Source organism: Oryzias melastigma, linkage group LG12, assembly GCF_002922805.2.
Source record: "Oryzias melastigma strain HK-1 linkage group LG12, ASM292280v2, whole genome shotgun sequence".
Lineage (NCBI taxonomy): Eukaryota > Metazoa > Chordata > Actinopteri > Beloniformes > Adrianichthyidae > Oryzias > Oryzias melastigma.
Genome location: NC_050523.1, coordinates 13,486,092 through 13,512,513, shown reverse-complemented (window position 1 = coordinate 13,512,513; position 26,422 = coordinate 13,486,092). Strand labels below are relative to the sequence as shown.

At 38.4% G+C, this 26,422-nt stretch overlaps 7 protein-coding genes across 10 annotated transcripts; 2 read left to right on the top strand and 5 right to left on the bottom strand.

Annotated features, from left to right (window-relative positions):
• Positions 1–627: 627 nt before the first annotated feature.
• On the bottom strand, positions 628–5,517 carry LOC112163330 (homeobox protein goosecoid-2). Of its 2 annotated transcripts, XR_004948791.1 has the most exons (4): positions 5,083–5,517; positions 2,369–2,512; positions 2,069–2,304; positions 628–1,993 (listed from the first exon to the last, which is right to left on the bottom strand). XR_004948791.1 is itself a non-coding variant. In XM_024299677.2 (3 exons), the coding sequence occupies exons 1-3, from the start codon at positions 2,592–2,594 to the stop codon at positions 1,916–1,918; spliced, it is 540 nt and encodes a 179-aa protein (XP_024155445.1). In that variant the 5' UTR covers positions 2,595–4,309; the 3' UTR covers positions 628–1,915. The 2 variants fall into 2 exon arrangements, 1 of the variants encoding a protein (XP_024155445.1); XM_024299677.2 differs by lacking the exon at positions 5,083–5,517 and having other exon boundaries at positions 2,369–4,309.
• On the top strand, positions 4,452–7,657 carry LOC112163328. The gene is made up of 2 exons (XM_024299674.2): positions 4,452–4,943; positions 6,339–7,657. The coding sequence occupies exons 1-2, from the start codon at positions 4,814–4,816 to the stop codon at positions 7,013–7,015; spliced, it is 807 nt and encodes a 268-aa protein (XP_024155442.1). The 5' UTR covers positions 4,452–4,813; the 3' UTR covers positions 7,016–7,657.
• rnf185 (ring finger protein 185) lies at positions 7,122–10,237 on the bottom strand. The gene is made up of 7 exons (XM_024299675.2): positions 10,103–10,237; positions 9,577–9,832; positions 8,516–8,534; positions 8,322–8,434; positions 8,185–8,239; positions 7,881–7,998; positions 7,122–7,800 (listed from the first exon to the last, which is right to left on the bottom strand). Exons 2-7 carry the CDS (start codon positions 9,750–9,752, stop codon positions 7,703–7,705), a joined length of 579 nt encoding a protein of 192 aa, XP_024155443.1. The 5' UTR covers positions 9,753–9,832; positions 10,103–10,237; the 3' UTR covers positions 7,122–7,702.
• A 725-nt stretch (positions 10,238–10,962) lies between these two features.
• LOC112163254 (chemokine-like receptor 1) lies at positions 10,963–13,192 on the bottom strand. The gene is made up of 2 exons (XM_024299561.2): positions 12,489–13,192; positions 10,963–12,401 (listed from the first exon to the last, which is right to left on the bottom strand). Exon 2 carries the CDS (start codon positions 12,388–12,390, stop codon positions 11,374–11,376), a length of 1,017 nt encoding a protein of 338 aa, XP_024155329.1. The 5' UTR covers positions 12,391–12,401; positions 12,489–13,192; the 3' UTR covers positions 10,963–11,373.
• Positions 13,193–14,609: 1,417 nt separating this feature from the next.
• On the top strand, positions 14,610–17,277 carry LOC118599422 (iron-sulfur cluster assembly scaffold protein IscU-like). Its single transcript, XM_036214435.1, has 5 exons — positions 14,610–14,767; positions 15,618–15,731; positions 16,527–16,637; positions 16,724–16,802; positions 16,869–17,277. Exons 1-5 carry the CDS (start codon positions 14,666–14,668, stop codon positions 16,958–16,960), a joined length of 498 nt encoding a protein of 165 aa, XP_036070328.1. The 5' UTR covers positions 14,610–14,665; the 3' UTR covers positions 16,961–17,277.
• A 99-nt stretch (positions 17,278–17,376) lies between these two features.
• On the bottom strand, positions 17,377–25,126 carry tmem119b (transmembrane protein 119b). 3 transcript variants are annotated; one of them, XM_024299061.2, is made up of 3 exons: positions 25,048–25,126; positions 21,224–21,440; positions 17,377–18,468 (listed from the first exon to the last, which is right to left on the bottom strand). In XM_024299061.2, the coding sequence occupies exon 3, from the start codon at positions 18,450–18,452 to the stop codon at positions 17,652–17,654; it is 801 nt and encodes a 266-aa protein (XP_024154829.1). In that variant the 5' UTR covers positions 18,453–18,468; positions 21,224–21,440; positions 25,048–25,126; the 3' UTR covers positions 17,377–17,651. The 3 variants fall into 3 exon arrangements, with proteins under 3 accessions (XP_024154829.1, XP_024154831.1, XP_024154832.1); XM_024299063.2 differs by having other exon boundaries at positions 21,224–21,329; positions 25,048–25,107; XM_024299064.2 differs by lacking the exon at positions 21,224–21,440 and having other exon boundaries at positions 25,048–25,123.
• selplg (selectin P ligand) lies at positions 21,974–24,854 on the bottom strand. Its single transcript, XM_024299060.2, has 2 exons — positions 24,428–24,854; positions 21,974–23,859 (listed from the first exon to the last, which is right to left on the bottom strand). The coding sequence occupies exon 2, from the start codon at positions 23,840–23,842 to the stop codon at positions 22,709–22,711; it is 1,134 nt and encodes a 377-aa protein (XP_024154828.1). The 5' UTR covers positions 23,843–23,859; positions 24,428–24,854; the 3' UTR covers positions 21,974–22,708.
• Positions 25,127–26,422: the final 1,296 nt, after the last annotated feature.

Below are 26,422 nucleotides of genomic sequence, written 5' to 3'. Positions count from 1 at the left end.
GATTTTTTAAACATGTTATTGCAACTTTAAACTGTAAAATATACAATTATAATAATACTAATGTGAAGAAAAAAAAAAGCAAGATAATAGAAGCAGGAGATTATTTAAGACAGTTTAAACTTTTTGCTGGATAACCCTGTATACTCATATGATTTCCTTTTGTGACAATCAGACTAATAATAACATTTCTTGTGGAATTCCTTGACCGAAGTCTAAACATCTTTTAACTTCAATTGTGAAATAAGAACCGATTTCCAATAACAAAGGATGCATTGAGTATAATTACTTTTTTTATTTGAAAATACATCATAAAAAATGTCCAATTGTTCTAACAGTCAGACATATTTGAATGAACTCCAGAAGCTACAGTAATCACACAAAAATGTTAGATTGATTTAATTTATTCAAAAGAGAGTTTTACAGTCACAAGTTTTTACCTGAAAATGTCATAAAGAGTGGACAGCACCAATTTCGGTTTAGAGTAAGTGTTTGATTTCCCCAAAGTACTTTTAAAAATGTGGTTTTACTTTTAAAAAATGTGAAGTTTCTAGAATTATATCCAGTGATTGATGGAGATATCATCTGGTACCAGTGATGTGGGACCCACAGTGCAAGAAAACAAGCTTGTTGCAGAAAATAATAGTTTATTTAATAACCACAATCTTGGCAAAAACGTTCAAGCAGAGCAAGACCATAAAACAAAGCAAGTAAAAAAAATGACATAAAAAAACTAAAATCAGACACTAAACTGAAGAGGATCGACTTGAAGACAGCTGTGGATTCTTGTCAAAAGAAACTGGAACAAGGGGATGATAGAAAACCTAAAAACAGAACCTAAACAAACAAAACTGGGATCAATCAAAAGAGTAAAATCCTGACAGACAATTCTTAAAAATACTTTAAGACCGTGGACATTGTGACATGAGAGACTGCTTAAAGCCTTAACTTTTTTCCCGTTTCTTTTAAAAGCATATTTACCAAATTATTTAGCTGAATTCAATCAAATTTATATCAACTATAAACACATTTTTTCCACCAGTTTGTTTTTCATCTTAAGTATCTGCACTTTTAATTAAAAAAGCAGGATTTTTCTCCATATTGGTGGTTTTTCATGAAAAAACAGTGTAATATTTGCAATTTTAGCCCCTCAAATGTCCATTCCCTTGGTAAAAAGTAGTCAACTTAAGAGTACTACAAGTATTTTTAGTCTAGAAGTGAGGCAGTATACTTGAAGTTTACTTTTACATAATATCAACATTGCAAATTTTAAGTTTTCCAATTTATTGTCAATGAGTATTCAGTTAGTATACCTTTCTATAATGGACTTAAGAAAATATCAATTCACTGTAATATCGCAGTATTTTGTTTGGTAATACTTGTATCGATTTAAAACACTGCCAAGGCGATCTTACTTTTGTTTTCCACTTAAATATTTCCTAAATTACCAAAAGAAAAAGACCATTAATTACAGTTGAAGTGCTTAATGTTCGGATCATTAAAAAACATGTATTTTACTTTTTCAACAAATATATTTTTGTTCAGATAATTCTTAAATCATAATAAAAAAAATAGTCAAATCTTGTCTGGTACTGTCTTGGAATATATCAGGATACGTATCACGATGCGTATCGCCACATTCTTGCCAAAACACACCCCTACTTGCTGTACTTATACTCAAGTATACTCGTTAAAATAAACTTCAAATTTACTAGTTTTTGCTAAGAATAAAATTTAATATCTGCACAAAATGGAAGCTAATAAAATGTTTATTTTAAAGTAATGCTTGATTTTACATTCATTCATTCCATCCACGTATTTTACTGATGCTGTAAAAGCCCAATGAACTATTTGTCTAATAAATATCTTATTTATCCTTATTAAGAAAAAAACAGAATCAGAAAAGATGGAGGAAGTATTAAACAGACAAATTGGTTTCAACGAATGAAAGTCTTTTCTGGCGTCTCCACTTTGCTCTTCGGTTTTTAAACCAAACCTGTGTTGCAGAGAAGAATTAAGAATTCATCTGTTCATTTTTTTTAACAAAATACTGATGGATTCCTCTCCGTACCTCCACGCGTTCTTCTTTCAGATGAGCGCGCTGTGCCAGCTTCTCCCTGGTGTTCACATCTGGATACTGGTTCTGCAGAAACAGCTCCTCCAGGGCGTCCAGCTGCTCCTCGGTGAAGATGGTGCGGTGACGTCTGGTTCTCCTCTGCACCTGACCCGCCGGCTGCTCCTCCTTTTGAGCTTCCCCCAGCCTGCACTGCTCCGAGAGCACCGCTGGACTCCATCCGTACGGGCAAGCTGCCAAAGTGAGAGATTCAGAGGTAAAATTCTGCAAGCAGTTTGTGCAGAGAGCGTCTGGTACCTTCATGAATGAGATCAGCGTGGAGGATGTCTGCACAGTGGGAGCAGTAGCAGCAGCAGCACAGACACACCGCCTCAGCCTGGCCTCCAGACGGACACTTCTCCTTCAGTCCAAGAATCCCCGCTCCACATCCCAGCTTCTCCCCTAAACTATTAGGATATTTGCTCAGGATGCTTTCAATGGAGAAGGGAAACTTTTGTCTCTCCATCCTCATCAGTCCATCCATCTTCAAAGAAATTCCCGTTTGCAGGACACAAATCTTTCTGATATTTCAGCCTTGGCGCCTTCTCTTTTTCTACGCTTCCCTCAACAGCAATTCAAGCCCTTATAGGAAAGAAGAGGGAAAAAAACCCCTAAAACTATAATCCCCTTGCAGACACATAAAATGACTGAAACTTAATTCCTGGCTAATCTGGGCAGTTTTGTGAAGAGGTTAGGGAGGACGCTAGATTCAGTTAATCTTTCCTCATTCCTTTCTCCAGAAGAAATCAGATTTCACTGCATAAAATGAGACGTGGAGAGCCCCTTAGATCCTTATTGTTGGGGCTTTAGAGAAGAGGGATTGCTCGGTATTAGAAACCTGGATTTAAAGATGAACATTTTTGTGCAGCTCAAAACTGAATTTAAGAAGTAGCTTTTAAATGGATATCATGTCATCACTTTTGGCGTTTTGTTAAAATGTTTCAGGTTTACATCAAAATAAAAACTGTTTGCTACAATTCCTGATGATGTGTGGCTCACTTGCCTTGATTTAATGATGAGGTTTGTCTTCACAATCACAGTCTTATCTACGCCCTGCAGTCTCTTTCACTTTGACTCCTCTGACAATGTGCACAGCCGAGGTAAAGCTATTACAGGTTAAATTCATCCGCCCAGCAAATCCTGTGATTTCATACAAGGCAGTGCGTCCCTTTTTTTTCTTGTTGTTTTTTTTTTTTTTCTTTCGAGGAATTAATGGATTTCCACAATCTCTCTCCTAAGCCGCCTTATAAGGAGGGGTTTTGAAAACAGATAACAATAAACACCATCTCATCCTTTTCACCGGGGTTTAATAGTGTCCGGATGGTTTGATGTATAGTTCGTGGCAAACGCCAGATTCTTATCTGCACGCATTGTGGCTACCAACAAAATGACTTGTGCCGCATCCGTGTAGGGTCACCGGGGGTCAAATTTCATTACTCGGGCTTAAAATGATAAAGGTTGTTGTTGTAAGCAATATTTTAGACAAGAAATAAAAAGGAAGGAGCCATCAACTTTTAACGGAATCGACCAAATTCTGTATTTTAAAGTGATTTCAAAGATGCTAAAATGTAATAATTAATAAAGTAACTTATTTGATCTACTTCAGCTAAACCTGAAATTGAAAAGGTAAGGGGTTAATTCTGAATGTTGTCATTTTTTGTTGCAGTATTCAATTATTTGTAAGTTAAATCAATGAAATTAAACGTATTATTTGCCAACAAGTTCAAATTTTGCACAAATATTTGTGTTCTTTCATAAAAATTTGAACAATCCAATGGCTTCCCTTCTGCTCAAACCAAAGATCTGTCATGTATGGGAATAAAGATAAAAAAACAAGATTTTAAGTGAGAAAAATAATTCCTGTGATTTGTATTTTGGAGTTTTGTTCTGTTTTAATGTTAAAAAAAAACAATGTGTATTGAAGTTGATCCCACAAAGCATCTTTAAAAAGACCTCCATAAGTGACTTTAAGGGGTTGTCACTCTGTATGTCGACTAAAATATTTCTGCAAGCAATGAAAAAATTATTGTTGGATTGGTCATTTCTTTTTAGTAATTTTGCCTACCTTATATTGTTAAAAAGTCTGTTTTGTCCCTTTTCTACATGCTGTAAGCAAGAGCTTCATTCATAGTTTTCTGTAGATCTTTGTTTGAAGATAATAATGATGCTGTTTTGGTCAATTCTTCCATGTAGATCTTCTCAAGAGCTGAGATGTTTTGGGGCAGTTGCTGAGCTTCTAACTCCCTTCATAATATATATATATATATTTGGATTGAGGTTCAGATACTAGCTAGGCCGCTCTAGCTAGAATCATAAATGCCTCTTATGCAGGCACTTCTTGGTTGTCTATGGGGCAGTGGTGTCAAACTCAATTGCACAGGGGGGGGGGGCAAAGTTATGCCAAAATCATGGTTTGGGCCTGAAGTTGTGAAAATAGTTTCCATTGTATTAATAAGACTCATAGATCACCAAAAATAAACAATAGTTTTTTTTTTGTTTGTTTGTTTTTTTAATTTTAGCTCTGTGTCTCAGCCAGAGTCCATATTCTGCGAAAAACGGATCCCTTCTTTCTCCGCCTCGCGCGGCAGGCGGTCCGCGGTGACGCGCGGCGAAGCGGCAGCTGAGCGGAAAAGGCGGGAGAAGCTTCCGCGCGCGCGACAGAACAGCAGAAGCAGAAGCAGCGCACAACAGTCAGTGCGGGAGATGGACGATAAGTTGATCTTGGCTGTGTTTCACTACCCAGAACTGTACAATGCCACTTTACCGAATTACCGCTGCACGGAAAGTCGGGCGAACGCCTGGAGAAACATCGGCAAAGCGCTCGGTCTCCCACGTGAGCATGTTTATTGTAACTTCATCACTGTCTTTAATTTTAGAAACGTCTTCTAGTAGTGGGTAAACATCACAGACAGTTAAAACACAGTGTGTTTATGGGTAAAGTAGTTCCCATTTTGCTTTAAACTCTTTTTGACCTTTTTTTCCTCTCGTACGTTGGTGGTTCGGACGCGCGTGCCGTGCTAGCGGTAGCAGCCGCTCCGTAGGCCGCGCGCGCAGCACGACGTTGCTGCGTCGCTTTAGCCGCGTTGGCCGCACAGTTATCCAGACTTAGTAGACGGAGCAGGTCGTAAGCGGTTCGGTGCGGCGGACCTGAGCGGAACGTCCCTCGCGCCACCTGTTTGGGTCTAGTTTGAAAGGATGACGTTTATTTTGGAGAGGGTGAACACCGCGTTGTCACAGCCTGCACGCGCACGCGGACTCCCCTCCCCCAGACCCCACAGGAAGTGGACGAGCTTAAAAAAATAAAACATTATTTAAGTTAAATTAAGATTTCCTTACAAAATATTAGATGATATAAATTGATTAAAAATAAAATATTTATTTTTTATTTAAAGGAAAATATTGTGTTGATTTTAAACTTGGTTAAAATCAAGTTTTAGAACAGAAAAGAAGAAAACGTTATTTATGAGTTTAAAAACAAGAGAATGGCCTTAATTTTTGTTTTGGTAGTAAAACATTGCGCCTGACTGAAGAAGAGTAAATTCTAAGTATAATTTGCAGAGCTGACATTGTAGGATATATTATTATTTTTTCAAATAAAACTAGCATTTATTTATTTTATATACCCATGTATTTTTTTTTGCATTAAAATGTTATATATATGCAATTTATGAAACTAAAATAAATAATTAGTTAAATGTTGGTGTCATCTCATTCTCTGAATCTGCATTTGTCTTATAAGACTTGGACAATAAAACCTTCATTTTTCTGTTTTCTAATCGTTTAAACACCTTTGAGAACTAAAAAGAATTGGTTATAAATCACTTAAAAATGTGGTTTTCCAGAGCAGTTCAAAACTAATTCCTCACAACATTCCTAAAAAATATATTCTTTACAAAGTTTAGCTTTAAATTGTCAAAATTGTAGTTTACATATTTTTTAAATTGTTAAAAAATAAGTAAATTATTAAAAAAAAAAAAGTTTGTGCTGCAAAAGTAAAAATTTGCTACTTGCTTATTTAAAAAATAGAAATTTAGCTTTAATTTAACATTCTCTTATTTAGAAAAGTGAACAGTTTGAAACGCGCAGACAGGTTTATCCTGAAAATAATATATTCATCCAGCTCTGTTCTGTTTTTATAGGTACATGTGAGACATACATTAAGTGTGCATGTTTTTACCTTTGGGATTGTATTTTTCTAGTTATTGACATCTGTATTTTCTTTTCTAAGCTGAAGACTGCAAAAGAAAATGGAAAAACCTGAGAGACCGATACCTCAAGGAAGTTCGAATGGAGACCAAGAACAAGAGGCAAGGTGTCTTTGTGCAAAGCAAATGGAGATACAGACAGTCCATGAACTTTATTGCCCCCTTCACAGGATCAAGGGGCACTGGGGCTGACACCTGTGGGGAACAAGACCAGGAGAATTTTGATGAGTTTGAGAGTCCAGATGGAGAAGCCGCCATGCTGGAGCCAGCAAAGACTTTACAGAACAACTTGAAGCTTGCTGTGATTCCGCCCGAATCCAAGTCTCAGGCGGTGTTCGTGACCCAACCGTGTCTGGACCATCAGGGGACTCAGCTGGCTGCGAAGATGCCCCCTGGCTCACAGGTGACCCCACAGAGCAACGCGGGCCGTAAGCGCAAACTAATGCCGGAGACGGGGTCGCCCCCTTCCCCCTCTGGCACTCACTCCCCCACCAAGTGGCTCGTGAAGGAAGACGGAGTCCCGTTCGGCTCCAGGCCGCGGGACGAGGACGAGCTTTTCCTGCTGAGCTTCGTTCCGGCTCTGAAGCGGCTCGCCCCGCAAAAACGCTGCGAGACCAAGATGAAGATCCAGCAGATCATGTACGAGGCGGAGTTCAACGTCGCCCTGACGGAGCTTCAGGAGAAAAAAGTGGAAGCGTGAACTCGAAAACCCTCCTCACTTCTTATTTCTTCCCTTTCTTTAGATGGAATCACGTTATTTATTGGACAAATCAAGATTTTGGAAAAATAAAGCAGAAAAAAAAAACTCGATTTTTCATAAAGCTTTACTGTCATTGAGGGATATACACATTTTGCAAAGTTACTACATATTTAACAGTATTTTTGTTTTGAGTCATGTACAGTTTGTTTTTACATTTAATTACAGTGAAACAGTAAAAGTCATCCAAAATAAAAGGGAGAACGTGACTTTATCACGGCTGTACAAAGCAGACAAAAAAGTCGAAGTTTGTAAACATCCAAGAGTTAAGCAGACAAAAAAAACATTCTTTAGGTTGTGACTAAAATCATTCATTTACAGTTTGAACTTCACAACCTGAAACTATCATGTCAAAAAACAAGTGTTTGTTGCATCTAAGGGGCTTTAAGAAATGACTTTTTTTTAAATTGGAGTAAGTTTTTTTGACAGATTTGCATGTGTAGATTTTTTTTTAATAATTTCTGATTAGTTTAAGTTAATTATATATTATAAACTTTGTAAGTTTTGAACGACCTGATAGATAACAGTTTCATTTTTGCCTAAAGTAGAAATGCTAAAAAGATCTAAAAAAAAAAAAAAAAAAAAGGAAAATCTGCCTCGATTCTGTGTAGATCTCTTTGCTTGACCTCTTCATGCGATCAGCAGCCAGAACATGATCACCAGGGCGACAAACAGGAAGAGTCGGGACAGAAACTGTTCGTCCGTGTGTTGAGGCGTCCCAGGAGCCGCTGTGTGGAGTTAGAACCCCACAGGTTAGTTTTATGTTTTATGAGCTCGTGCTATGACAGAAATCACTCGGTAGAGCTACCTGGAGGAGGCCGACCGTCGTTGATGTTGAAGGCCGTGGCGAAAATGCCGAACGGGAAGGCGCCGATTCCGAACGACATCTGGAAACCTCCATCGCCGAAGCCGAACCCCTGAAAACCCTGAAAGGAGCGCCACACCAGCAACACGAAGCAAACGTTGATGCAACAAGTTGTAAAATCTGAGCTCATTCTCACGGGAAGAGCTGCATCGCAGCTGTCGGTGTGTAATGGGACTCAGCGGTTTTGTTAATGGATGAGGCAAGAACTCGTCTGTTGTTTTACAGACACATTTCTGCCGGTACTTACGCCGCGGTTCTCTGGCTCAGGCCGCTGTCCTTGGGGTCGAGGGGGGGTTCTTTCTCTACAAAACATCAGAATTGTTGTTGCAAATTTATAAGTTGAACCTTGAACACCCGATTTCTAGTTCGGGTCTAAATACCCACCTGGGATCCTGCTGACCCGTGCTCCCCCTCCCATATAAGGGGATTACTTTGTCCCGGCTGATGCCAGCTTTACAAACCGGACACACTTGTCTGTTGGGTCGAGTTTCTAACCACTGCATGGAGATAGGAAGGTTGTTAGGAAGCAAATAGAGCGGCTTAAATTTAGTGTTAAAGTAGGAGAAAAGGCTGCTTACCTGATGCAAACACGGCCAACTAAACAAGAAAAATGAAACAGATTACATTTCCTTCTTAAAAAATGATCACACAAACCTGATTACGTTGATCTGGGTGGGGAATTACACTAAAAATCCACTAATGTATTCTGTTAAATGTTTATAAAGGCCACACATATTTATAAATGTGCTATTATTCAGATTCTAATTATCCTAAAAGTAAATGTCAGACTTTGTCTGATTTGTTCAAACTTTATCGTTCCACTGGATCTGCCTCTTTATACACCACCCGAATGCTGCATGGAACCACGTACAACCTCTAATGAACATAAGTGGCAACAACAAATTTAGATCTAACTTGTAAGAGCTAAATCACAATATTATGTATGTTTTTTTAAATAAGAAAACAAACCAAAAAAGCGTAACTTTCAAAGAATATTTTACAAATTTCAAGCCAGCATTATATATCCATGACCTGCAAAGTTGGAAGTACATTTTAGGGGAGTGTTTACAAATCGGTATTGTATGCAGATTTACAATGAGGGTTCCTGTTGCTTTCAGAGACGCTTCTGAAAAATAGCTTTTTTAGGGTTAATGCTTCAGTCACATTGTGAAATCTATACTATCTGCAATTGAATTCTTTAAGTTGCAAAACAACTTAAGGTCAAAAATCTCCCCTAAAACTGAGGAGACTTTAACCACAGATGTGCTTCGTAAACTGTTTTACAAAGCCCTATTGGTTAACTGGATCTCTGTGTGGTTTTGTATTTAAACACATTGGGATAAAAGTATATATATACTTATCTTGTAGATTCTCTTGCAAAAGTTGCTCTAACTGATGATCTTTATCTTTTTAAAATGTAGTTTAAAATATCCGAACTTTAAAAATATGTATTATTTTAAGAAAAAAAGGCAACAAAACACAGTTATATAGATATATAGTGGATTTTAGTTTGTTTCTCTGATGTTTTACTGTAAATGGCCAACACTCACATTGTTTACAAGTTACACATTAAGAACTGTAGTCTCAAACAACAAATACAAGACATTTCAACCACAGTAAACAACAGCTGGAGCCTCACCAGAAGAGGTGTCCGCACAGACTGATCACAGCATCTTTGGCGGTGTCCAGACAGATGTTACACTCGAACGTGCTGTCCTGGCTGCCTCCCTCCGCTCCGGCTGAGCTGCTCGATCCCGAGTTTGTGCTTTCGGCCGTGGAGCCAGAGGCTGGGGCAGAGGAGGCAGCCGCGGCCATTGATCAAACCTGGATCCTCGCAGCCGAGACTCAAAAGTCGTTTTGAACGCGCCTCAAAACATCCGCATATGAAGCCCCCACTGGATAACAAACGTGCGAGAACAAAAAAAAAGTCAGGGAATGTAAATTAATTCCCGCAGTTGAGTCGCTCAGTCCGTTTAAATCCAGGCTAATGCTAGCAGCGGGTAAATACAGATTTTACCGACTGAAGTTTACTTTACGACGAACACAAACAATACCGACACTACGGGGATATAAATTATAATATAACCCAGGCTGACATTTACGAGCAAATTAAACACAGTGGAAAATCATAACTTGAGATTCAGAGTTAAGAAAAATATTCTTACATGCTGTTACGTCATATCCGCCACTTCACACGCTAGCTAGCTAGCTAGTGAAAAGCTAGTTCCTGGTTGTGGCGAAAGAAGGCGTGGCATGACAAATTCATGAAATAACCAACAACCATCATTAAAAATAAATAAATAAATAATTTTCAAATAGTTTTTGGTAAGTCAATGAGAGATGTATTTACAAAAAATATATTAAATCTCATAAACCATGGATGAAAAGATTGACTCTATAAGAGATATGGACTGAGCAATTACTCCCCACTCGGATTCCAAATAAAGTACAGGCTGGCTCTAAGAAGCCAAAATCCCATAGAATTCTGTTGAAAAATAAACAGTTATAACTTAGTCATTCTGTTTTTCTGAATAACCATTCCTGCTTCGCCACGCTTTTCTTAAACATGTTCTTACTAATCATAATTTTCATCCATGATTTATTTCTTTATCACAAGTTATTCAAGTTAAATACTGACCATGTGGTGCCCGCTTGGCCCAACTCTAACGTAGACTCAGATCAACTGGGACCGATCACTGTCATCCGGCTCTGCAATATTGCAGAAAAATGGCAATGGTAGTGACGAGGCTTCATTTCACTGGAGCCAGAAGTAAAGCTTTTTATATGGATGACATCACACTGGCTAAGTCCAGTTTCCTTTTACAGTCAATGGTGACAACACTGAAAGTTTCATTACTGGAATATGAATCACCTCCTTTAGACAAAAAAAGCAGCAAAGTTTTAGTTGCAAAAGTTTATCAAAAAACAGGAAACATTGAAATGCACTTTTTATAATCTCTGTTGACCAAAAACACACAAACAAAACTTTACATTCAAACTTACATGTAAAATATTTTAAATGTTCTTTTTTTTTTTTTTACAAAAAAATAAAGCACGCTTAAACTATACACTTAAAATGCATAACTTTGAATTTATTAAAAACATAATTCATTAATAATGTTTAATTACATTTTATTTGGGTGTTGTCTTTAAGAAAAAACAGTTCCTTATTCATCTTTAGTTGTGTTTTTATTTGGCTTGGAAGATTTTTTTGATTTTCACTTAGCAAAACTTTCCCAAATTTATTGCGAAAATTACCAAAATGTATTGATTTGTTTGTTTATAAAGGTAGAACATTAAATATTTAATAGCAGCAGTCAAGTAAATCAAATGTAATGTTTTGTCCAGTGAAACAGATCAGGTTAACAGCAAAGATTAAACTGAAACATATTATGATTCCCTCATATTGATCTTTCACATTGTTGAGTGCATAAAATTAACATCTAATGATATCCATGGACTTGGATCTTGAATTATTAAGGGCAACAGTTCGTAAATCCTCGGCCATGGCTTCCTCAATCTTAGACGTCAAAGATTTCTTCAGGGTTTGCTTGAAGTCGTTGCCAATGAAAACGTAGAGAATGGGAGATATGAAGCTGTTAGCCGAAGCCAAGGTGGATCCTACTTTCAGTCCAGTTTTAAGAATTTCCAAGTTATGCTTCTCATAGTTCAGCTCCAAGAGAACGAAGGCATGATAAGGCATCCAGCAGCAGAAAAACGACAAGATGAGTGCCACCATAATTTTATAAGGTTTCTTCAACCTGACTGTTAAACCTCTCATCTTAAGACCAAGCACCACGCAGCAGAGGATGATTACTGGAAAAGGAATCAGAAAGCCAAAGACGAATCGACTCAGGACCACTGCCGTGTGTCTGGAATGGATCCCATAATTTGTGTAGCACTGAGTGACCGAGCCGTGGACCGTGACTTGTCTGTAGATCAGTGAGGGCACGGTCAGAAGTGCAGACAGGAGCCACACCAGGACGACCACTCCAGAGGCCTTCTGGACTGTCCGGTGGTTGTGCGCCCACACGGGGAACAAAACCAGAACACAGCGGTCAGCACTGATTAGAACCAACAGAAACACACTGCTGTACATGTTGAGAAACAGAACAGAAGAAGTGAGTTTGCACAATGCAACCCCAAAAGGCCAGTTTGAGGTTATAGTGTAGAAAACGTAAAATGGCAAAAAGACACAAAACAAAAGGTTTGAAATCGCAAGGGAGGTGTACCAGGTGGTTAAAACTGTTCTTTTCATTTTATACCCACAAACCCAAACCACTAATGAATTTCCCGCAATCCCAAGAGCGGATATCAGGATGTTAAAGGCCACAAGAAAATGATCCAGACTCAACTGAGGTTCATTAAAAGTCAGGGGTCTTAATAAACTAGAGTTGTCCTCTGTTTCGTTTTGAGCCGTGTAATCTCCATAATCACCGTAGTCCAGATCCATGGTTGTTTCCCCTGAAATATGAATCGGCAAAACATTTTCTTTCACATAAACTGTCAAATTTAGAAAAAAAAATGATAGAAAGATATAAAAATACTCACAATGTTCTTTTGATCTGGAAGCAAATATGAACTGAGAGTTTTCGTGTCTTACTCAGGAATCTAACTTCTCCCTTCTGCTTCCTGAAGTGTGTTTCGGTGAAGTATGCCCACAAAGATTACAGGGCTGTCCACGTGAGATCATATCTTAATGCAGTTTTTAAAAACTTGTTTGGAAAAAAAAAAAAAAAAAACTTAAGACAGTGGTACAATGTAAAGACCAAATGTAACCAAATACAAAAAAACAAAACACAAAAACCCATTACTAAAAAATGAAGAAGTTTGGATAAGTTTTATGTATTAAGAAAAGATTTATTATGTTTCCTCCGTTTTTGATGTCGTAGGATCTCAAAACCTTGACCAATTCTGGAGGATTAAAGAGCAACACTGAGAAAATGGTGAAATATTGTAGTCTCCCTTTGAGTTTTGACATATCACATGACACCAGTTGAAAAAAAATGTCCATAATTTATTTATTTGTTAAATTTTTGTCTGAACATTTGCTGATGGAACCTTCGAACAAAGAAGAGTTAGATGAAAATGTCCTGTGACTAGATTTTATTTAATATGTTTATAAAAATAAAAACATGTCATGTTCCTGCGTGTTCCTTTGTCGCAACAAAGGTTATGAACTGTGTTGAGCAACATTTTCTTCAGTGACAGAAACACAAGCTATGCAGTTCTCTTGATCAACACTTCTCTAAAACCCCATGTTTTGGAAACAGAAAAAAGGAAATATTTTGTTAGAATTTTGCTGAACTTGATTACAAGCTCACCTCAATTATGTAAAGCTTTACCATTTTAAATAACCTTTTTCTAAGTTTTTAGCTCATTTTTTGTGAAAACTAAAAACAAAGCTTTAAAACATTTTTTTTATTTGTTAGTTTAACATAACCGTTTTTTAAAGAAAAATAAAAGCCAAGCTTTTGTAATCATAAATGAAACACATTTTTTAAGAAAAACCTTTTGGCCAACTATTCTATCATAGTGGAATTTGACTTAAAATAATGTGTTGTTCACACAAGAATATATTCATTTTGCTTAATATTTCAGTTTAGCATTTGACATATGTAACACTGAAATTTACAAAGTATTTAATTTCTTTGTTAATTTAAAAGCGTATAATAACTCTGACATATTAAGAGATTCAGTTCTATTCAATTCTATTTAATATCCCAATATCACAAAATAATTGTCTCATGGGGTTCACAGAGATAAAACAAACATTTTTAAAGCCGTTTTATTATTTTTAACTTTAGAAATACCTTTAAACTGGTTAAAATAACTTTGAAAAAATGTAATTCTTTGATGCATAATGCTAATCTGGTAAAGCAACAGAAAGGAGGTGACTAAATTCATCACACTGCTTTTCCTGCTCGTTAATTTTATGATTTATCTAGTTTAATCTGAGAAGGTTATTAAAGTACAGGTGGTTACATACCTTTATTTGTTTTAAAATGATCCCTTGTAGCAATAAAGGTTGTTCTTCCACAGCTGATTCTGTATTTTGTAGAAAGTCCTGTACATGTGTTTCATAAAACACAGAGTACTCCTGACCCCACTTCCCATCATCCATCTATTGATACGCGCTCCCTCTAGCTTACAGCCCTCATACCCCCAACCTGACATTTCTGGAGCGACAAAAATGCAGAGTGGTATTGGAGCTATTCAAACGTTTAGAGCCGGTGTCAGCTCAGATGAGGAAAACGAAGAGGTACAAGTGGATGCTTTTGAATGGAGCGGAACAAGGAGCTTGTGGCTTGCCGTAGTAGCTTCAATGTCACACCTACAAGCTTTCTCCAATGGAATCTGCCCCTGATTCATAACGATTTAAAGAAAAAAAGTACTCAGAAATGCAATTTCGAGTCTAGTTTTCTTCATATATGCCATAATTCTTGACAAAAATGCCACAAATACATGCTAAAAACATTAATAACATTGCAGCGAGTGCTTAAAAACAATAATTTTCTAGGAATTTAGTTGAAATTAATGAGAATATTGACCCTATAAAACTAGAACATTTTTACCAATTACTACCCCCCTTTTAAAAAGGATATTTATTTATTTTAACGAAAAACAGTGCTTGCATAAAGGTAAACTGCGCATGCGCGTATATTGGTACCTGGGGGAGGAGCTACACCACCAGAGCTGGTGTTGTCTAACTACGCCACTGAGTAGACATGGCGGGTACCGTGGCAAAGAAGTGTCTCAGCCCTCTGTCCGTCCTCACCAGGAGGCTGTCAGTGCCGGAGTACATCAGTCAGTGCTGCTATCACCAGAAAGTAAGTCTCCTCGTCACAGTGAAGCGCTGCTACAGCCTCCTGTTAGCTGCGTTTAGCTAACTGTGCTGCTAGCTAATGTTTACAAATCCTGCAATTAGCTTCAGGTTTACCTCGTTTTGTTTGGATCTTAATGGCGTTATAACAAGTAGCTTATCTTGCTTGGATGATAAAAAATAAGGTCAGCCAATTGTTTTCAGTGGAGATAATCAGAAGAAAGAAGGTCACGATGTTTTGTTACATCAACACTGCTGCTTTCAATGGGGTTAAATGGTCAACAAGATGATTGATTTCACCTTAGAATGATTATTAATACCTGTAGTTTTACCTTGGAAGACCAAAGCAACGATATTAATCTTTGTTTCGTTAAATACTTTAATTATATCCGATTAATTCAGTTCAAGTATTTGTGGTCAGTGTTCTTAACCTGGTCAAATGTTCCATTTCTATGTATTTTTAAGCTCAATTGATGAAAATTGGATCACATCTCATGCATCACTTTATCTTAAATGATGGAAGCTTGAGATACTTCAAATAAATAGTTTTTCAACATGTTTGTTAGCAGAAGCCTGAGCCAACTGTTACTGGATTACAGAAAGGGACATGTCCGAAATAACTCCATGGCCCTTTGCTTGGGTCAGAGTGACTCAGCAGGAACTGGAGGATGGAGTTTATTTGGTGGACAATGAAGTCCTGCCTGTAGTGTTTCAGTCTCTTACATAAAGAATGTCATTAGAAGTTGTGTAATAGTGATGCCGAGGCTTGTAAGACTGGTTTTTGGTTATAATCTCTTATTTTTTAAGATGGAGAAAGCAGCAAAAATGCATTAAAAATCTTTTTCTTTTGTCTGAAGGTGGTGGATCATTATGAGAACCCAAGGAATGTTGGTTCGCTGGACAAAAAGTCCAAGAATGTTGGAACTGGCCTAGTGGGCGCTCCAGCCTGTGGAGACGTGATGAAATTACAGGTTTGTTTGTTTTAAGTATGGAGAGAAATTTTAGCTTTTTTTTTTAAATACTAAACTGTAGGTCTGCCACAAACGATTATTTTAATAGTCGACTAATATTTTTTCTGATTAGTCCACTAATCGCATCATGTACAAACTAGATGTTAACCACATATCTTGACCATCATTAGCTTTAAACTAACTAAAAACTAGATATATAGCATTACCTGCGATAATGCTAGTGTGAATGCTGTAAGCTGCATTTGGTCGCTGAAGATGCTGAAATTGATAGGCAAGAACGCTGAAGTTGACAGCTGAAGACACTGAAGCTGATGGCTAGCAAAAAATTTTAGTTAAGTACCACATTTGCCTAAAAAACTGAAAAAAGTTTGCCAAAATATTTCAGTTGAAATTTTAGCTGAACTCTAAAATAGCCTAAAAAAATCACAAATTAGTCAAAATAGCTAGCATGTAGCTGAAATATTAGCTAAACTCCAAATTAGCCTAAAAAAACCCCCAATAAATGCCAAAATATTCCAAAAAGCTAGCATAATGCCATTATAACTTTCAACTTTACTACACTCTGACTCCATATAATATAAAGTATAGACTAATCGACTATTAAATTAGTCGTCAACTATTTTAATAGTGGATTAGTCGACTAATCGTGGCTGCCATACTAAACTGCAATTTTTAATAAAAAAAAAAAAACAAGTAACACATGAAATCGATATCAACATTAATTTTGAGAATGTTGAATACTGTGGGCCTTGATTTTACCTAATGAATGACATATGTTAAAAACAAACTTTTCAGATTGAGGTTGACAGCCAGGGAAAGATTGTGGACGCCAAATTTAAAACGTTTGGCTGCGGCTCAGCCATCGCCTCCAGCTCTCTGGCCACCGAGTGGGTGAAAGGCAAATCTGTAAGATTATTACTTTTGCTACTTTTACTGTATATTTTATTGTTTCTTTTTGGAACTATTTGAGTGCCACCTTCCCCTCTTCTCAGGTGGATGAAGCTTTGAAGATCAAGAACACGGACATTGCTAAAGAGCTTAGCCTTCCACCTGTTAAACTCCACTGCTCAAGTAAGTCGAGTACATTCTTCTCGTTCAAGTAGTTGTGCACACGTATGAAGCTGTGTTGTTCTGCAGTGCTCGCAGAGGACGCCATCAAGGCTGCCCTTGCCGACTATCGCCTCAAGCAAAGCGACGACCAGCAGGAGGCAGCAAAGGTCAGCATCTGAAGACGGACACCTTCAACAGGACGTCCTCATTCTAACAGAAGTAGTGATGTCATTTTACGTTCCAGCAGTTACAATAGAATCCAGACCGTGTCCCTCTGCAGCAGGCTTTCAGCGTTAGCCTGTACGTCTGCTTCTGTCCACTAACCTGTCACATAAACGCACAACTTATGTACTGTTCAGTTTCAGTATAAAACTGAGCCTTATGTTCTTCAGACCGAAGGAGCTGTTGGTCCAAGAGGAAAACTTTCGTAATAAACTTGACTGATATGAGGGGAAAAGCTTATTGAAAAACCTGCAATAAAAGTATTTTAAACTATTGTTTCAGTTGCACATTTGATTGGATTTTTCCTTTTAAAGCTTGTGATTTCACATCCCTTTCTCATTTCACAGACTAAATTTGTGCTCTGACCAGAATGTAAACATGTTCTCAGGAGTGCTGATTGTTTTATTGTATCCAAAGTTAAATATTTCTTCAGTTATCTGGAACAGATTAGTGTTTTCTCACACTTGTTTGCATACAAAAGTAACTCTTGTTTTTGAATAAATATGGCATATAAAATAAGTACAAAATAGTTTTTTTTTTGGTTGCATTTAAACTTTTAAAGTTGCTCAAATTTTATTCGGTGGGTCTGGCCTTCTGCTGCAGTGAACAAAAAGTTACAGAAACTCCTCCATCAATGTCTTCTGCTTCTCAGAAAGCCGTTTTCTCTCCTGCGAGAAGCTGGAGTGTGGCGGAGTCATTGTGAATGTGCAGAGAAGCTGGCCGGAGGTTCCCGTCAGCTGCGGGCTCCTGTGAATCCTGGTCTCCGGGATGCAGCTCCAGCTGTGGACCTTCTGCTGCTCCACTGTCACTGAGCTCACCCGGCTCCTTCTCCTCAGGGACACTTGGAAGCTCCTGGTCCAGGATGCTGCTGTTTGATTTGGAGACGTCTTCAGAAGCGGGGTCTGCTTCCTGTTGGCAGGGCTCACCTTTCTCTGTAGATTTACTGGAAGCTCGCAGACTCTTGGCCGCTCTCATGATGTCGGCCTGGAGCTGCTTGTGGGAGTCCACCGGCGTACTTTCATGTTCAGACGCAGCTTTTCCTTGCACTTCGTTAAAGGATCTAGCTCCTCCGGTTTTGTCCCTCTCGTCCACATACATTTTTGAAGGGAAGGAGGCGGGGTAGTAGGAATTGACTTTACGCCTGTGGGTTATCAGAAGCGCCCCACAGATCATGAGGAAGACCAGAAGGACCAGCGCTGTTATCACCAGGATGAGCAGCACGTTTCTCTCCAGGAAGTCCACCATGTCTCTGAGGAAATCCTGATCTACTCCGGCAGCTTCTGTCGGCGGCGTTCGGCGTTCAGTGGAAGGGACTGTGGTGGACATGAAGGAATTCAAGTTGAGTTCCTCCTCATCTGTGCTTCCCTCCAGACGACTGTAAAAAGTAGTGGGCGTGGCCAAGCTGCAGCTGACGCACAGAACCACACACAGACTGGCCAACGGGAGCATCGTTTCCTCTCAGTATCTGTAAACAACAACAAATGTCAGTATGGGAAAAGCTTATTTTTCCCTCAAATCGATTCACATCCAGGTTTTAGTTTTTAGTAAATGGTTACAAACCCTGCAGACGGAGTTTATCTCTGTCTGAGAGAGGAATGTAGTAAGAAAACACCGTCAGAGAAGCAGCAGCTGTTGTTGAAGGATCTTCTCAAACTAAAATACAACCTTTAGTAACAGGATTCAAACACCTATAAACTGCATCATATAACCATACATGCTGTGAGAAACAACCGCATGTGAAATGACAATCATTTAGCACAGATTTCTAGTGTTTGACATCAACAGCTGCTTCAGATAAACGTCTGTTTACTCCAGCTTAACTGCAGATCATCTCCCCTTCCCCCCTCAAACTCATCCATCAGACCCTCCAGCTCCACCAGGTTTGTTTAAAGATGTAAAGAATGCCGAGACGTAAACTTTACACGCCGTCTGTTTCAATCGGCCGAGAGCCCGTCACATTTTTTCCACTATGACTCTTTACTTCTTCTTTAGTGAAAAACCCTGTAGCTGTTTAGGAAGTAAGAGCGAGTGGTGCAGCTCTAAACGAAAAGTCAATTCCCATTTTTTTTTACTTTGTAGTAGCTTCTTCTGAAAGTGTTTTAACTACAATATCCACAAAGGGTTCACAATTGATCACTTTTTATAGTTTGATATCTCAGCAAATATACAATTTATTCATGTGTCCTACAAGTCAGTTAGGTTAGTTTGAATTAATTTATCTTTACAAAGGTTTTATTTTACCAAGGTATTAAACTTAAATTTTCTACTCAGATCACCTTTTAATCAATTTTTAGCCAAAATAATAATAAAAAAAACTGTTTTTGTTTTCCATGACATACTTTCGGAAAGGAAATTGTGGGTGGGACAGTTGTCATGCAGCAACCCCGTCCCCTCTTCCCATCATCCATCTGTTTACACACCCTCTTGCTAGCTTGCAGCCCCTCACAACTCCCAACCTAACATTTCAGATGCAACAAAAATGGTGATTGGTCGTTACAGTTTTGAGCTAGATACCAGCTTGGACGATGGATCCAGTTGTCTACAAGTGGATGCATCGGAATGGAGTGGAGCAGGGCGCTTGAAGTCCACTTAGTGTATTTTTTATGAAACAAATGTGTTCTTTTTCCAACTGAATTTTTTCATCTGCTCTTGTTTCACAACAATTTGAATAAAGAAATGCAATTTGAAGCTTAATATATGTCCAACGTAAGAACATATCACAAGAGAAGGTTAAAAAACACAATTTTCATCAGGATGGGTCTTTAAATGCTTTTTTATTTTTACTTTTAGGTTTGATCTAATACATAATTTTTACAGTGTGTTGAAGGGATAATGCCAGACAAAGTGAGCATTATCAGAAACTAATACATGTCGTGGAATCCTGCACCATCCGACGTGAAGCAAAGTAAAATTATTTTTATTGCTTTTTAGGACTTACCTGTTTTTTTTTTTGTTTGTTTTTTTGCTCCCAGTGGTCTTTTAATCATGATTGTGTCATTTTTAGCCAAAATAAAATGAAAAACCTCTGTTGTTTCTTGTACATACTTTCAACAGGAGTTCATTTGAAATTTGCCTCTAATCCATCTGTGTTTACACGCCTTCTCACTAGCTTGCAGCCTCATTAGCTTGGATCTTGTCATCGGAATGGAGTGGAGCAGGGAGCTTGTCCACCCAGCAGGAGCGGACTAAGGACCACTAGGCAAAGATAGGCAATCGCCTAGGGCCCTGAGCTAAAAACCTAATAAAAGTGTCTACGATACATTTTCTTTTATGCATTCAGTGCAAGCAAGACTTTGAATCATTTCTTTCTACTAGGAAGAGAGTCATTAAGAAATTGGTGCATTAAAAAAAAGTAATGTTTTTTCCATATATAACATCTAAATGTGATTTTAGCTTTTAAAAGCTCATCAAAACATTTGGATTCTTGACATTGATGGAGTCAAAAAATGGAGCAGTGAGGAAGTTTTCTGATGTTTGACCCTCGAATAGGATTAAATAAATAAATTTAAAAAATGTGTACAACTGCTAAGTCGTCCCCATGGTATCGTTCGCCCCCAAACAACTAAGTCCGCCTAGTGTATTTTTCCAACAGCAATTTTTATTTGCTCCTGATTCACAACAATTAGAATAAGAAATGCAATTTTAAACTCAATATATTTACTCCAATATGAGAAAAAAAAGATTTTCATCAGGGTGGGCCTTTGATCTAATACATAAGTGTGAGGAAAGATGGTTATTATTGTAGTTTTTCAGCTTTTTTCTCAGTCTGTTGTATTAAAGAATAATTTAAGATTATTTTCCATTTAAATAAAAGAGTAAACTTTATCTTTTGTTTACTTTATTCACATTCTTGTGTACAGTAAAAACACAGCAGTACTTTGGCATTTACAGTGACTACTTTTTATACTAACTTGGGTTCCTCTCAACTTTGCTTCTGTGTTTACTGGCAGCACATGTGACACTTTTCTCCTCTGCATCTGTGTGCAAGCTGAGACTCTAGAAACTGGAAATGGAGGGTGGGATTTCTTTTTTTTCCTCTAAATGAATCACACAAATTTTCCCTTCCTTAATACACTCAAAAACAAATCTTAGCTGATTGTTTCTCAGTTTGAGTCATCACCACTTCGATGGATGCTCTGAACGCATCGCGATGCGTTCAGAGCATCCATCGAAGTGGTGATGACCTCTTTGTCAACCACGAAAGCAGAGATTCTACTCACCATGCAGCGTCTGTGCTGAAATCCCCTTTGATTTGAAGGGGAAGCCAAGCCCTGCAAGCGACAGCCTGGTGAACCTTCTGCAGTTTCAGGTTTCACTGGGGTTCGTCTGAACAGTGCAAGAAAAGATGCCATTAGGAGTGAGAGCAGATCCCTCCTTCTGGCCCTCCACTGTTCTCCTCCCCCTTCGGTTTCCTTCGGTGTGTCTGGGCTCCCCAGCCTGCACACAGATTGTTCTTGTTAGGTGGGAGTTTATAATGTGCTGTGGGGGCAGGGGGCCTCCTCTTTTACCCACTCTGATCATCAAACATTTCTTTAAAACTTGCTTTACCACACTCGGTGAAGAGTCGACTTTTTTTTTTCTTTTAAAGGTGTTTTTGAAAGAACTTCCTGTCTGGTGTGTTAATGCAAAAATGAGAGTTGTGTGGAGCCATTTATCCAGGAAAAACTCCCACAGGGTGACCACGTTTAAGGCAGAGATTGTGACCAAGCGCGTTTGTTTTTCCTTCTCGATGCCATCACACGATTCTGGCTTTATATGGTCAACGGGTTTACATTAGTCCCTGATCTGTTGATGATCACCTCCAGAGCAGAGAGAAAACACATCCGAACGCTGGTTTTTTAGCCCTTTAACACCTATCTTTGATTTTCTGTAATTTTTTTAATTGTTTGCACAATTCTGAAGGAGAAAAGCCACTTTTCTCCTCCAGAATCGGCTGGAATTATGACACCTCATAAAGAGTAAAAAAAAAAAAAAGAAATCCAGATAAATCCAGATGTCAGGAAGGGCATCCGGCGTTTGCCAAACCAAATATGCGAAGCAGAAAAAGCAAGAAGAAAGACACTTGTGAAACTTTTTTACTGAAAAAGGTAAGTGACTAAATGCAGAATTTAATTATAACTTTTCACCTTTTACACACATAAAAATAAACCATCCCCCGTCTTCTATTTAAAACATAAACTGGCTTTTTCCCTTTCAGAGAAAGTACATAACTTAAGTTTTAGTATAACCAAGATATAATCCAGGTGCTGAAACCAGAGCAAAGTTGATCCAAATGTTGCATTTGGGATCAGAAATCCTCCAGAAAACATCTGTGAGGGACAGAAGGCCCCCTGACGGAGCCAGTCTTCCTGTCTCTTGCTGCAAAGTGAAAAAGCATCAGGGCTCCGGATGTTTGAGGAAAAAAAAAAAAAACAAAGGAACCTTCTTTGCATCCTGACGGACATCCTCCTGCATTTGGGCAAGTGTTCATACATTTTGCCCAACGACAAAGTTCTTGAACACGTTAACAACAAAATATCAACAAACAAACAAACACCCTTGAGCTGTCGTAGGTATGTTGACGTTGGGAGTGGGGTTATCCTATGGTTTTTGATTGTCACTGGTGTCCGTTGCAGACATAAAATCCTGTCCACCTTCATCCACATTTGTCATGAGATGGATAACACGTCCGTGGGTCATCTGGACCCCATAAGATGGCACACGGGTTAAACACTTTCTGGAAGAAAGCTGCTGAGCGTGAGGTTGTCTCCTCCATCCTCGTCGCTGTCTGCGCCCGCGGGGAACACCAGCACTCCGTTGGTGACTGGATTGCGTTGCCTGGCGTAGTTGTGATGCCTCTCGGGAAGCAGAGATGAGATGCACATCATCTCCGTGGACTCTTTACGCCTTCTCGGCTTCTGCTTCCTTGCTGACAGCTTGGCACACAGGACGATGGTGGAGACCATGAAGATGGTGGCCAGCACTGCCAGGGCGCCGACGGCGATCAGGCATTTATTTACAAGTCCTCGAGTGGAGCAGGTTTTGACCGAGCTGCTTGTAGTCGTTTGGCATTTGTTACTGGGAGGTGTTGTGGTGATGCTGCTTGTTGTAAAGGATTTTGTTGACGTTTGAGGGATCCATCTTGTTGACAGGCTGCTGGAAGAGGCGGATCCAGTCGTGGTAGAAAGCAGAAGAGAATTTTTGTAGATTCTTGTGGGTGAAAGGCTAGTTTTGGTGGATGCTTTTGTCATAAAGAAGAGGGGAACAGGTGAGGCACTAGAGGCTGAGGCCGTCGTCGCTGCTCCAGGAGGTGTGGAACTAGTGAGGTTCTGAGTGGAGAAGGAGGTGCCCTCAGTTGACCCTTCGCTGGTGGAGCGTACCACTGATGTTGCATCAGTGTGAGAGATGGATGTGGGCTGCAGAGATGAAAGATCTGCAACTAAACTGGTGGGTGATGGTTTATGTGTTGCATCAGTAGTTTTGTTTGAAAGTTGTGCTCTCGTGGTCTCTGGACGGCTGACTGACTCCGTGAAAAGCCGCTGAGCGTTGCTAGTAGCACCTGAAGTTCTTAAGGTGGTCGAAAGATATAATCCGCTTTTTCTGCTGGTGACTTGGTCTGTACCAACTCCTCTGGATGAAGGAGTACTAACTTCTGCTAACTTAGGATCTGGTGTCCAGGTTGTGCGTAGCTGCTGTGTGACGGGCGTCGTGGTCAGCTGTTCTGTGGCGTTGCTCAGCTCAGTAGCGGCGGCGGCGTCAGCAGCTCTTGTTAGTGACTTAGAGGTTGTCATGGAGTCCACAGTCACCAAAACACACAATCCAAACAGCAAAGCCGTGCTTATCTTCATGCTGAGGGGCATATTTGGTGAAGAAAGATCTGAAATTCACAGAAAAGATTCAGACGAAGAAGATATTAAATAGGGTTAAAAAAAAAACTGACATAGAAACATGTTGAAAGAATCGTGTGCCGCCACCACCACCACACCCCTTACTTCATTTTTAGAACAACATCAAGAAAAGTTACCAGCAAACCACATAAATACATTTAGAGTTATCCAAATTATAATATTTTTCCCTCTACATTAAAAAAAATACACTTAAATATGAGATAATTAAATAAACAAGACCAGAAAAGAAACAAAAACAGCCATTAAACCAATAAAAATCTAAGAAAATCCCCAAAAAACTCTTACCTTTCTGCTTGCAAATGAGAAAAAACTTTTTTTTTTAATTTAGGAATATATTATCTTTGCAGCACAGACATGCTGACTGTTACTCTGCCTGACACAAGAAAGAGGAAGTAGCTACCACAAAAAAGTCACAGATAGTCTAGATAACTGAACACCCCCTTTCAGATTAGAGTTTTAGTTCAAACGTCACTATGAAACTTTCTGACAGAACTTTTTTAAGAACACAAGTGCTCATGGAGGGAGTAAACATCTCACCTGGTGGATGGAGAACAGAGAGGAGCCCTCTGCTTGAAGCCTTCTCTACATGTCCCGATTACGGCTTTATTGAAGGGAGCAGGAAGTTGACAGTTCTGTAAACGGCTCTGATGAACACTTTTCTATGATTTGGAGCTTTGCCGGTGCACACAGCAGTCAGACAGGAGTTGATGAATCACAATGTCCATGACATGTTTTTTAAAAGTGGAAAATTAAGGAAGAAAATCGTCTTGGTAACAAGTCAAGAACACACTGATAATGAGATTTTCTGAGCTTTTCAAAGGGTGATGCAATCCAAAAAAAGAGGCATGCATGGAGCTTGAAGTCACATTTTGTGGCTATGTGGAAACAAAACCGTCATTTCCTGTGTTGGTAAGTGAGATGTGCTTCTTTAAACACAGACACCTAGTTTTTTTGTTGTTTTTGCCAAGCAGAAATGAAAAAATAAAAAATAAAACATGAGTGTTTTGGAAGATAAACAGTTGGTATCCAAAGTAATACTATCACTTTGATTAGTTTTGTTCCTCTTTTCTTTAAGTTGGTCATTTTGTAACAGTTTAACTATTTGTTTTTACACTAACTTATTCTCTTATGGTGGTTGACTGTAGTTTGACACTCACCTGCTCCTGTTCCTCCATCAGCACACCTGCTCACAGTCGCCTCATCACCGGACCTTTTTACCTGTGAGGCGCTCACCTGTCTCTTTGACCTTTTCGGAAGTCCAAAATCTTCAATTAGTTGCAAATTTTCTCCTATATTGGGAAAAAATAAGATTTAAAAAATGAACCTACATTGAGTCTTACAGAAAATCTTTCAGATATAAATTCACTTTTATTATTTCACGTGTTTTGTATGGAAAATATTTTCAAATTCAAAGCTGTAACTTCACTTGAAAGCTTCATTTTAGCCATTTTAGTCCTGCTGAAACTACTGAAAATTTAAATGTAAAAGAGTGATAGATAGATAAAACTTTTTTTTTGGACATTTTCCCCCAGTGACATAGTTTTGAGATGTATTGTGCACAAACAGAAACAAGTTTTAATTTTCTTGAGGTATGAAGCAATCTACTTATTCAGTCAAACTTTTCACCAGAATCAAAAGTGAAACTATGCAAAATTCAAACGGAATGATTTAATGTAGACAATGTGTTAGACTGGTAACAATAAAAGAAAAAAACAAAGAACTAAACAATAAGATTATAAAGTCTGAACCGGGAATGGAGGGATGCACACTGACTTTACGGATTCATTATTGTGGAAAGTTCGGTGGGATTTTGGTTACTATGTAGAACATCCCATGCATGAAAATGATATTGGAAAAAAAAAGACATTAAAATGTGAAATGACAAAAAAAAGCTTTGGGGAAGCAACAGAATGCAACCATTCAAACAAAAATATGAGACAAAAAAAGTGACATTTTTTGAATTGATTACATAAATGAAGACGTTCTAGGTGTTAAAACCAAATTTGGGTTGTTTTTTTATATTTTTTTATAAAAGGGAAATGTTATGTTCAATAAATGTAAACAAACAAAATGTAGGTAATTTTGTCTTTTATAAAATTATTTCTTTAAATTGTTGTATTTAGAAAAATGAATGAATGAAATGGTTTATTTCAAGGAATGAGGAATAATACATGGAAAAAAATAACATCACATTGCACCCATAGTGGCAGAAACAATCAGTTATCCTTTTTATGTTCTTATTATTGTTACAAAAAACTTTTTAATTTTTTTGGGGGGGAATAAAATAAACCAAATAAGTGAAAAATATATCTAAATTAGCAATAGAGACCCATCAATCCATGCCTTTTCCCAAACCCGATGAATCTCTTTAGAATTCATAAGGTTGCTGGAGCCTATCCTAGCAACTGTTGCATGCCTACACCACCACATTCAGACTTGATGGACGAATCAGGATCATCAATGAACTATGCAGCATGTTTTTCGACTGTGGGTGGAAGCCAGAGTGCGTGGAGAACACTGGAGGCAGAAAGG